The sequence below is a fragment of the Petaurus breviceps genome, unplaced genomic scaffold (genome assembly GCF_028583685.1).
Source record: "Petaurus breviceps papuanus isolate PSGF00001 unplaced genomic scaffold, PetGlider_PUasm1.0 188, whole genome shotgun sequence".
NCBI lineage: Eukaryota > Metazoa > Chordata > Mammalia > Diprotodontia > Petauridae > Petaurus > Petaurus breviceps.
Genome location: NW_027185804.1, coordinates 40,747,488 through 40,759,760, shown reverse-complemented (window position 1 = coordinate 40,759,760; position 12,273 = coordinate 40,747,488). Strand labels below are relative to the sequence as shown.

General features: G+C 35.2%; 2 protein-coding genes across 2 annotated transcripts in view; both read right to left on the bottom strand.

Moving 5' to 3' along the window:
* Nucleotides 1-217: 217 nt before the first annotated feature.
* LOC138163340 (olfactory receptor 5D14-like) lies at nt 218-1,162 on the bottom strand. Its single transcript, XM_069090864.1, has one exon. It carries the CDS (start codon nt 1,160-1,162, stop codon nt 218-220), a length of 945 nt encoding a protein of 314 aa, XP_068946965.1.
* Nucleotides 1,163-11,730: 10,568 nt separating this feature from the next.
* LOC138163339 (olfactory receptor 5D18-like) overlaps nt 11,731-12,273 on the bottom strand; it is a 7,442-nt gene continuing 6,899 nt past the window's right edge. Inside the window, exon 2 of the mRNA XM_069090862.1 lies at nt 11,731-12,270. Coding sequence (XP_068946963.1) covers nt 11,731-12,270 — 540 coding nt within the window. The remainder of the gene's footprint in view (nt 12,271-12,273) is intronic.

Here is a 12,273-nt window from a genome sequence, read left to right as displayed (position 1 = left end):
TAGACAAACCACTCAATCAAGAATCAGGAGTTTAATGCTTTAAGCTGCTCAATATGATAATCTAACTTTGTGACACTGGGCAGGTTTTGTTGTTGTTATTATTGTTTTATCTCTCACTTTATGAGACTTAGTTTATAAAAATAAAATGAGATTGTAAAAATGGATAATGTCTCATCTACCAAGCTCTAATGATCTAATGGCAAGGAGACAAGCATGATCAATGAGAAAAGGCATTTCTGTATATCAGTTTCCTGAAGGCCTCCTTCACATCTTTGTTCCTCAAGCTGTAAATGAGAGGGTTCAACATGGGGTTCACTACTGTATAAAAGACAGAGGCCACTTTGACTGTATGCCTTGAGTTTTTAGAATTGGGAACACAGTACAAGGAAAGGATGGTTCCATGGAAGATGGTGATGGCTGTCAGGTGGGAGCCACAAGTGGAGAAGGCTTTACGTCTCCCACTGGCTGAATTCATCTTTATTACAGTGATAAAAATAAAAGTATAAGAGGCAAGGATGATGATGAGGGTACTAACCTCATTGAATGTAGCAAAACCAAAAAGCAGTAAGTGTGGGATATGGATATCTGAGGAGGAGACAGAAATTAGAGCAGTATATTCACAGAAAAAGTGGTTGATGATTTTGTAGCCAGAGAAGGTTAATTGTAGGGCAAAGCATAAGAGTACAAAGGGACCAAACATACCCCAGAGATAGGAGCCAGCCACCAGCAGCGTACAAAGTCTCTGAGACATGGCAACTGTGTAGAGAAGGGGATTACAAATAGCCACAAAGCGGTCATAGGCCATCACAGCAAGTAGGAAGGACTCTGTAACCACTGCAGTACAAGATAAGAAATATTGTAGCATGCAACTGGAGTAAAAGATGCTTTTGTCTTCCAGAACTAAATTCTCCAAAAGCTTAGGTGTAACAATGGAAGAGTAACAGAAATCCACAAAGGACAAATGACTAAGGAAATAATACATGGGGGTATGCAATTTGGGGTTGATTCTGATGATTAAGATCATGCCCAGATTTCCTATGACTGTAATGATATACATAACCAGAAATACCAGGAAAAGGAATACTTTGAGCTCTGGATAATCTGTGAATCCTAAGAGCATAAATGTGGTCACAGAACTCTGATTGCTTTCAGTGATCACCATGGCTCATGGAAAAGGAAACAGGAACTCAATCCTGTAGAGCATAACAGCATGTAGAATAAAGACAAAATTGTTCTGGACCCTCTACCTATTTCTATAAAGACAAGAAAGAGAGAAGAGATACATCTGGGAGTTAGGCTTTCATATAGAAATAATTTCTTTTGTAAACTACTACTATGCATATATTTGGGTTAGTTGAATCTACAGGGACATAACTATTATTAACATGAATAAAATAGAGAAATAATAGATCAATGAATTGGGCATGCAATTAAAAAAGATGGAAAAAGAAGAAATTAAAAATTCTCAATTAAATAGCAAATTAGAAATTCTTAAAACCAAAAGAGAGATTAAGAAAATTGAAATCAAGAAAATTATTGAAATAATAAATAAAGCTAAAAGCTAGCTTTATGAAAGAAAAACAATAAAATAGATAAAACCGGTTAATTTGATTTTATAAAAAGAAAGAAAACCAATTTACCAGCATCAAAAGACAAAGAAGTAGTCCTACCAAATTCTTCTTTTGATACAAATATTGTGCAAATACCTAAACTGGAAAGAGAGAGAAAGAAAATTATAGACCAATTTCCCTAATGAATATAAATGCAAAAAAAAGTAGGTAAAATGTTAGCAAAGACTTACATGAGGATTGATGCAAAGTGAAATGAGCAGAACCAGGAGAACATTATAGAAAATAACAGCAATATTGTATGATGATCTGTTATGAATAACTTAGCTATTCTTAGCAATGGTATAAGAGAATTCTGTAAGACTTGTGATTAATGTACTATCAGTCTCCAGAAAAAGAACTGGTAGATCCTGAATTCAGATCAAAGATACAGGGTATTTTTTTCATTTTCTTTGATTTTTTTTGTCTGTGTTTTCTTCATAGAACAGCTTATGTGAAAACATGTTTTGCATTGGTACACATGTATAGCCTATGTCAAATTGCTTGCTTTTTAAATGAGGGTAGGAGAGAGGAGGGAAGGAGAAAATTTGGAACTCAAAACTTGAAAAAAAGAATGTTAAAATTGTTCTGTTACATATATCGGGGAAAATAAAACATTAGAATTCTTTTAAAAGAAAAAAATTAAGTCACAGACATCTCTAGTTAAAATTCATCCTACATGAACCAGTGATTTTGAAGAATTTTTTTTTAATTCTTAAATTTATTTATTTGTTTTACTTTGCAGAATTCAGTTCCACAATTCCTTCAGTTCTAAATTTTCTCCTCCTCCTTCTCCACCCCCTTTTCCCCCCATGGCAGCATGCAATCAAATATAGGTTCTACAAAGACCTTCACACTGAACATTAGTCAAGTTGTAAAGAAGGTCTATAACCAATGGAGTGAACAATGGGAAAGAAGGTCCAAAACAAAACACAAGAGAGACAAGCAGTTTGCTTCAGTCTGCATTCAGACTCTGTAGTTCTTTCTCTGGATGTGAATATCACTTTCCATCATGAGTCTTTTGAAGTTGTCTTCTAGCCTTGTATTGCTCAGAGGAGCCCAGTCTATCAAAGCTGGTCATCACACATAGGGTGGGTATGTAATTGTATACAAAGTTCTCCTGGCTCTGGTCTCCTCAGGATCAGTTTATATAAGTCTCTCCAGGTTATTATGAATTCTGTTTGCTCCTCATATCTTATAGCACAATACTATTCCATTACATTCATATATCACAATATATTTAGCCATTCCCCAATTCATGGGCATCCCCTTGATTTTCAATTCTTTGCCACCACAAAACAAACTGCTATAAGTATTTTTGCACATATGAGTTGAAGACCTTTTCCAATTCAAAATGTGTTATCTGATGAAATAATACTTTGCTTTTGTATTAATGCTATCTCACTTTCGTATTTGTGTCCCAATCAATAAGTTCATAGAACCTGGCATGTAGCATTCTGGCACAATGCTATTTGATTGGCTGATTGATAAACCTGCCCTATGCCCTTTGGTGTATAAAATATCATTAAAACATGGAGTTTAACTTTGTTTGCTGCATCATTACTTCAATTGTCCATGAGAAATAAAAATAATAGTTTAGTTTTTATGGAATTTCCTCTCATGTAGATGCATTTTATCATATCTGTTGGTCATTTACTCATTTGTGTTTGAAGTACAAATATACATCAATGTTCTACTTCTATCTCTTTCTCTTCTTTCACTTCAGGACTGGCCCAAAACCTTCCTTTGGAGACCTTCTAAATTGGTAGTAACTTTTTCTTTGATTATATAATCAGTACTATATCCAACTAATTGTCTTCTGAGCTAGCCTGTTTTTTCTCTACCTTTCACAAGACAAACTTGAGAAAATTTATCAATTATTTTGCTAAAATGCATTAGTGATTTGGAGATTTGATATTCATTGAAATAAAAAAAATCCAAGAGGTGTTCCTTTTATAATACAGTATATAAGGAGATATTTTTATGTCTCCTGATTTTGAAATTCTAAATTAAAAAAAAAACTAATTTTTGAGCACAGTTGCTTATAGCTTTGATAGTAAACGGTTCATATCAGGTTTTAAGTTTTAAGTTGTTGAAAAGCCACCTTTAGTTCATAACATGTTAACACTTCTGACTCCTGTAAGTTGTTTCTTGTTTCATAAATTCATGTCATTGGCCAAAAAATTGTTTCTGATTTTTAAAAAAATTTTTAGGCTTAAGGAGGAAGATTACTCCATCACTCCACAAAATCCCCCCCCCCACTCTTTGTAAGGTGATATCAGGAGGTTGGCCCTCTACATAGAGATCACAAGTGTTGATCCTTTCTTATAAAGATAGTAAATAAATCTTATTTTATCCTCATAGCCATTGTCTCAGTTTCTGAAAGGTAGGAATAGATGTCAGCATCAGCTTCTAGACTGGGCTTATTTGTTGTATTAATTTACTTACTTTGATGAACTTTATGCCAAGGAGCTCACATGAATTCAAAACCAAACCCCTACTTAGACAGATCTGTGATCAATAAAGACTAATTGAATTTTATCTAAGTTAAGAAACCAGAAAGCATTAGTTCCAGGATAAATCAGTATGTGACTAAAATCACTGGTAATCAAATTCCAACATGGATATTTCTATTGATGTCAGCCCCTTTCTTCTATTCACCCAGCCTTGAAATCTATGGGTTTTGTTTGTTTGTTTTTACTTTTATCTTTCTTTCACCTCATTTAATCAAACATTTTTCACATCCTGTTGTATACATTTCCACAATGTCCCTCATATCTCATCTCTGCTCATCTGGTTACCACCCCAATTTGGACACTCATCACTACTCACATCATGTATTGCAAAATCTTCCAAACTGATCTTCCTTCCTCCATTCTCTTACCCTTCCAGTCCATATTTTACACAGCTTCAAAAATAATCTTAGTGACCCTGTCCTGGTTTAAAACAAAACAACAACAACAACAAAAAACAGGAACAAAAAACCTTTAATGTTTCCCTATTATCTATAAAATGAAATGTAAATTTCTTAACCTAGCATTCAAGATCCTCTATAATGTAATTCCAGTATGCCTTCCTTCATGCCACTACTTAAAATGCAGTGTTTTCTTTTTTAATTTCAATAATGCTATTCCCAAATCTACTATTAACCTGTCCTGTCTGCTTATATTTATATAGAACTTTCACTAGACTTGGAAAAAAATGTTACACTGAATTCAAAGTAAAGCCCAAGTTTTATGTAGCTTTTAAGAAATACATATATTTTAGTGCAATATGATATGCAACTTTTTTTAAATCTTCATTGTAACTTCCACACTCAACGATGCATATTTTCTTTATCTTTTAAGTTTCCCTAGAATATTGTATCTAGATAACTCTGTTGGCTCTATACTTGTCTATAATATGTTACAACATTTTTCTCTGATATCCTTTCCAATCCAAACTGTATTTCTTTCCTAGAAGGGGCCCCATCACTTTTAATTGTTGTATCCACCATGCCTATTAAAATATCTTACACACACATAAAATTCAATTGATGTATGTTTTGGAATGGCTGGATAGATGGGAGAATGGACAAAGTTCCTGGATGTTTGAAGTAAGAAAGTAATGTTTTTCATTGACCCATGGAAAAGGAGATGAAAGACCATCTCCTTACCTGTTGGAGGGACAAGTGAGTCTCAGAATTCTTATGCCTGGAAGCAAAGTCTGGGACCAGTTGTCTTGATCTCACATCTTTTTCTTTGGCCTTTGAGGCCTGAGCCCTAGTGAGTTTCTGTTAAGCTTTGGGCCATATTATCTAGAACTTTGAAATCCTATGGGTCCACTTTCCAGAGCATAATTTCCTTTTAATCCCAGAAGAAAATTTACTGATGATCATTATCTTGACTTTACTGGAGCTAATGAAATTCCCAAAAGTAAATAATGATGCTGAGCATTCAAAAGTGATGCAATGAGAGGAAGTTGTAATTTTTTTTTTAAAGAAAAACTTTTATATTACTTGAGTTCCTCATCTCCCCTTTACAAAGAAGGGAGCAGTTGGTCTCCATAAACTGACAGAGCCATATAATAAAGGATGTTTGGGCTCAAATTCTTTCCACTCTTATAAGAGCTTCCTCTAAAGGAATCCTTTTGTAATATGAAGTGTATCTAACTGTAAAGTGAGGAATCATGGGATCAGATTCTATAGCTATATTTTTAATTATAAATACTATATAATGGTGCCATTGCTGGACTTGGGGTCATGGAGAAAGCTTCAAATACTACCTTGGATATTTATAATCTGTATTAAAATGAGTATTTTTCTTAAAGTCTAAAATCCATAGTTTCTTAATCTGTAAAATAGTGATGGCAAGGCCCCTAAAGCCCACCTCACAGGATTGTTGGAAAATTAAGTTGTGGTTATGGACATAGAACATACAAATGATAGCTATTTAAATTCTCTTCCCTAGGGGCGGCCAGGTGGCTCAGCGAGTAAGAGCACCGGCTCCAGTGTCAGGATGACCTGGATCAAATCCGGGCTCAGATACTCAGCACCACACCCAGAAATAACTGGCCGTGTAACCTTGAGCAAGTTACTTAACCCCAATTGCTTTAAAAAAAATAAATTCTCTTCCCTTGCTCAAAAGGAAAACAATGATTAGTCATTTGCATTTACATTAATATCGTGAAGTAATTTTTTTTAAGTAGGTATTTTATGTGAAGTAGAATATTTTACTAGTTAAGCAGAAAAGATCCTGGAGAACATTCTAGGGGTATGCTTGTCATAAGCTAAATTTCACAGAGTCATAGACTATGTTTCTTCATCTTTAGCAGCATGAATGATACCTATTTCAATTTCTCCTTCATTAAAAAGGAAAACAATGATTTATTTGTCATTTACATTAAAATTAACATTAAAATACAAATATTTTTAAAGTAGCTATTATATATTAAGTATAGTACAAGGTACTTACAATGCAAAGAAAAGAAAAAAACAATAGTCACTGGGCTTGAATGATTATATTCTACTAGTTAAGCTGAAAAAATCCTGGAGAACATTCGCTTATAAGGAAGATTTCACAGAATCATAGGCTATGTTTCTTCATCTTTAGCAATGAAAGGGTTGGGATTTTCAGTTCTTTACATCTGTTTGAGCTCTAAAATAGATGATATAGATAGTCCTACTAATCGACAGTAACAGTAACAGTAGCATCATGCACAGATAATAATAACTGAAAAGAGTTGGTGAAAATAAGGTGGACTGTTACAATCCCAGAGTTTTTGTGAATTGCAGATTCATTCCACAGAACATACACAAAGTAAAAGATTATCAATTAGTAGTATTCCTCTTTGATGTTTTCATGTTTTTACTAATTTCTAAGATGAGAAAATGGAAGGAGAAAATATGATATAACATACATAAATGAACTGCCAATACTCCAAAGGAAATGTAAACATCTCTAACACATGGAATTGGAAGAAAGAGAAGATGTGTTTGTGATTCATTCTGTAATTAGGTATTTCCCCTCTATTCCTTGTTGGTTTCAGCTCACCATTCTTAGATGAAGACAACTCAGCATGAGATAGGCTTCAAGGCATATAATGATATGGTAAGAAGGAAACAGTCTCAGTGACCAATCCACCCTTTCCAGAGTCTTTTCATGGGAAACCCAACATAAGAAAAGAGTGCCCCCAAACTATGCTAAGGTCATTTGGGAATTCTTGATTCTATCCTTCTGTATCTATTTCAGCATCATCAGGAGATACATAAACCCAGTGTCAAAAGAAATAGTTTTTTAGGTGTCAACATGACAATTTCATTGTATTGAATTTGATTTAATTAGGAAAATATTTATTAATGATTATATAACATAGATATGGGCAAATGAGAAAAAAATAATCACCTATTTTCTGTAATTAAAGTTTCTTCATTACATATCTTAATCTCTATTCCGTTCTACTCTATTCTACCACTGACTATATGCAAGGAATTCTGTCATGTGATTTGCAAGATACAAGGATAAACAAAGGCATAATCTCAGCCAGCCCTTAATGATCATGAGAGGAGGAAAAGCCAAGACAATAGAATAAAGAAGAAATCTAGGGGTGTCCAGGTAGCTCAGCGAGTGAGAGCACCAGCCCCAGAGTCAGGATGACCTGGGATTGAATTTGGGCTCTGATACTTAGCACCACACCCAGAAATAACTGGCCATGTAACCTTGAGCAAGTTACTTACCCCAATTTCTTTAAAAAAAAAGATATCTACTAAAATCTCCTAAATTTCCCTCACATCAACTCTAAAATAACATCTCAAGTATAATTGTAGAGCTGCAGAACTGGTAAAAGTTCAAGTAAAATGATTTCCAACCCAAGACCATTTAGGAGGTCTGCAGAAAAGGTCTCTGAAGGGTAGAGGTGTACAACCTGGAGCCCAACTCAGAGTGGGCTCAATACAAGTCCTATCTTGACACCAGTAGTGGCCTGTGGAGGTAACTGCATTGGCAGCAGCAGGCTTTCAACCTAGGGATAGTGTTGGATCAAACAACTGGGCATAAGAGGACCCTTTGCTGACACTGGGTTTAGGATTCTGTTTCATTGTCCCTATACAATCCCAGGATGCAGCCCCAAAGCCAAAAGGAGTATTAGCACTTGCATCTTCAGGGGAGCAGGAGCCCTGGTCACAGTTGCAAGGTGATGAGGAATGTTTGTGGTCATTCATGAGGCAATAGGGAATTTGGTCTCATTTCCAAGAGATTGGTCCACCAGCAATGGTGGAGAATAAATTGCCCAAATTAACAGAAGAACAAATAGAATACTTAAATAACCCTATCTTAGAAAAAATAATTGAGCATGTCATAAATGAACTCCCTAAGAAAAAAATCCAGGACTAGATGAATTCACAAGAGAATTCTACCAAACATTTAAAGAACAATTAATTCCAATATAATATAAACTATTGGGGAAAATAGGCAAAGAAGGAGTCTTACCAAATTCCTTTTACCACACAAATATTATGCTAATACTTAAATCACATAGAGAAAAAAAGATAAAACTAGGGAACAATTTCCCTAGAGAATATTGATGCAAAAATTTAAATAAAATACAAGCAAGGAAATTACAAAATTTATAACACAAAGATCCTACACTATGACTGGTGGGATTTATACAAGGAATACAGGACTGGTGCAATATTAAGAAAAATAACCCTAATCCCCAAAAGGGCTCAGTTTTGACTACAGCTCTGTATGCATGCTCCACCTGCTTTGAGAGAAAAGTGAACATGTGCATAAATATGACCTAATTCTATTCATTAAAATTTTTTAGACCCAACTCTCAAGTTTGAGGAAGTACTTATGTTAAACTGCATTGCAAATCAGTCATCATCAAAACAATCTGGTACTACCTATGAAATGGAGAGGTAGGTAAGTAGAATAGATTAGGTACACAATAGTAAGCAACCTTAGTAGTTTGTTGTTTGGCAGGTCCAAAGATCTAGGATTTTGGGACAAGAAATCACTATTTGACAGAAATTGCTGGGAAAACTGGAAAGCAATATGGCAGAAACTGGGTATAAACCAACATTTCACACCATATGGCAAGATAAAGTCAAAATGGATACATGATTTAGACATAAAGGGTGATATCAGGAAAAAAATATAGGGAAGCATGGGATATCTTACATGTGAGATCTATGGACAAGGAAAGAATTTATGACCAAAGAAAAGATAAAGAACATTACGGCATGCAAAATGGATTATTCTTGTTACATTAATTTAAAAAGGGGTTGCACAAACAAAGCCAATGAGCCAAGATTAGAAGGAAAGCAAGAAATTGGTGGGGATGGGGTGGGGAATTATTGCAAGTTTTTTTCTGATAAAAGTCTCATTTTTCAAATATATGGATAACTGAGTCAAATTCATAAGACTATGAGTCATTCCCCAATTGACAAATGGTCAAAGGATATAAACAATCTTCAGGAGACAAAATCAAAGTTATTTATAATCACATGAAAAAATGCTTTAAATCATAATTGATTAGAGAAATGCAAATTAAAACAACTCTGAGGTACCACTTCATACCTATCAGATTGGCTTATATGGCAGAAAAGGAAAATGACAAATATTGGAAGGAATGTGGAAAAATAGGGACACTTGGTGGAGTTGTGAACTAATCCAACCATTCTGGAGAGCAATTTGGAATTATACCCAAAGAATACTCAAGAAATACAGCTACTATTTTTATATACTGTGGATGAAAGGGGGGAAAAAGGCCTACATATTCAAAAATATTTATAGTAGCTTTTTCTTTGGTGGCAAAGAATAAGAAATTGATGAAATGTTTGTCACTTGGGGAATGGCTGAAAAAGTTGTGATATATGATTGTAATGGAATGTTATTATGCCATTAAAATAACAAACCAGATATTTTCAGAAAACCCTGGGAAGATTTGTATTAAGTAATGCAAAGTGAAATGAGCAGAACCAGGAGAACAATGTACACAGTAACAGCAATAGAGTATGATGAGAAACTGTGAATGACTTAGCTATTCTTAGCAATACAATGGCCCAAGACATATCCAAAGGACGTGTGAGGAAAAATTCCGTCCACCTCCAATTAAAGAAATGATGGAGTTGGAACACAGATTGAAGTACACTTAAAAACAAAAACAACAAAAACTTTGCTCTTTTATTTATCTGAGTTTTGCAACTTGGCTAATATGAAGTTTCCTATTATTTTGTGTGTGTAATCTTATCAAATTGTTTGCCTTTTCAAGGAGGGCAAGAGTAGGGAGAGAATTCGGAACTCAATATTAAAAAATAGTAATTTTTTTGCTTTCATTTAATTAAGAAATTTTTAAAAATCTTAAAAATAGGGAAGAAGAGGCAATATGGCAACATAGGAGGAGAAAATAAAACAGAAAATGCATCATTCTTAACACATGATCAAAAAGGAAATGGGAGAGGGGCAGCCAGGTGGCGCAGTGAGTAAGAGCATCGGCCCCGGAGTCGGGAGACCTGGGATCTGTTCCGGCTTCAGATACTTGGCACCCACACAAAATAACTGGCTGTGTCACCTTGAGCAAGTTACTTAACCCCAATTGCTTAAAAAAAAAGGAAATGGGCCAGAACTATATTCAAAGTAACTTCTCAGATGCACAGTTAGAAAGCTACACTGGAGCCTATGCAACATGAAAGAAGATGACTTACAGCAATCAATTGTGTTGTTAGCCAATAAACCATTATTAAGTACCTACTGTGTGCCAGCCACTGTGCCTAGTATTGAGGATATATTTGTCTCTTTTGAGACAAATTGCAGTCACTAATATCAAGGAACTCACTACTTAATGGGAGGAGGGGGCTAACAAGCAAATATTTACATAGCATTTATACACAGAGTAAATGATAAATAATTAACAAAGGGAAAGCCCTAGACTTCAGAGAAATTTGTCAAGAGTGGAAGATATAATATTATTTAGGATATAAGGGAAGCCATAAAGAAAGAAGGTAGCCACAAAGTTTCCACAAGGAGGGAGATCAATCCATGGATGGGAAAGAACCAGATAAATTTCCTAGAACTGATAGATGGAGAGTCATGTTTGATGACTGGTAAAGAGGTCAGTAATTTTATTGAAGTATGTAGCAGGGAGTAAGACTTAAGAAGTTTAGAAAGGTTGAAGGAGGCTAGTGTATGAAGGGCTTTGAATCACAGAGAGATGATTTTGTATTTGATCCTACAGGTGACAGGGATCCACTGGAGTTTACTGAGTAAAGGGAGACATGGCCAGACCTGCACTTTAGAATGGTAACTTTCATGACTGAATAAAGGAGAGATTGGAGTGAGGAAAGATTGGAGACAAGCAGACTCACCAGAAGACATAGGTATATCCTCTTTAGAGTGGTAGAAAGACATAGGAAATAATGTCTTAGCTGGAGAAGATGAGGATGGAGAGCTGGTGGAACACTTGGAAGGAGTACTCATATCATTAAGTTCATTGATCCATTGAAGTCACAATGAAATTACTAATGAATATCAGAAGAAATAAAATGAATTAGGAAAATGAATTATGTTTAAGAGGCAGAACAAAATCTACTACTGTTGAGTCACAGAGGTGGTTCAATGAACAATAAAGCTACAAGGACACAGAATTAATGAGAATGTATTAATTGAGGTAAGATTTTGGTGACCTTTAAATTGCTGACTGCTTCCTTTACATCTTTGTTTCTCAGACTATAGATCAGGGGGTTCAGCATAGGAATGATGACTGTATAAAAGACTGAGGCCACTTTGACCTCCTCCTTAAGGTTTTGATTCCTGGGCACACAATAGAGGAAGAGAATTGTCCCATGGTAGATGGTGATGGCCATGAAATGTGAGGCACATGTGGAGAAGGCTTTATGCCTCCCACTTGCTGAATTCATCTGTAGGACAGTAATCAGAATAAAAAGGTAGGAGGTAAGGATGATCACAAGGGTGCTCACCTCATTAAAGGTAGCAAAAGTGAAAAGAACCATTTCACTCATATAAGTATCAGAGCAGGAAGCAGAGAGGATGACAGAATATTCACAGAGAAAGTTATCCAGGATGCTAAATTGACAAAAAGATAATAAAAGAAGGGAGGACGTAATGGCAAGGGAAGTGACGATGCCCCATGCATAGGCCCCAGTCACCAGTAGTGTGCAAAGTGTCTG

What these genes read in the sequence shown, in the direction of transcription:
- LOC138163340 (XM_069090864.1), bottom strand. Translation starts at nt 1,162, where the DNA reads ATGGTGATCACTGAAAGCAATCAGAGTTCTGTGACCACATTTATGCTC.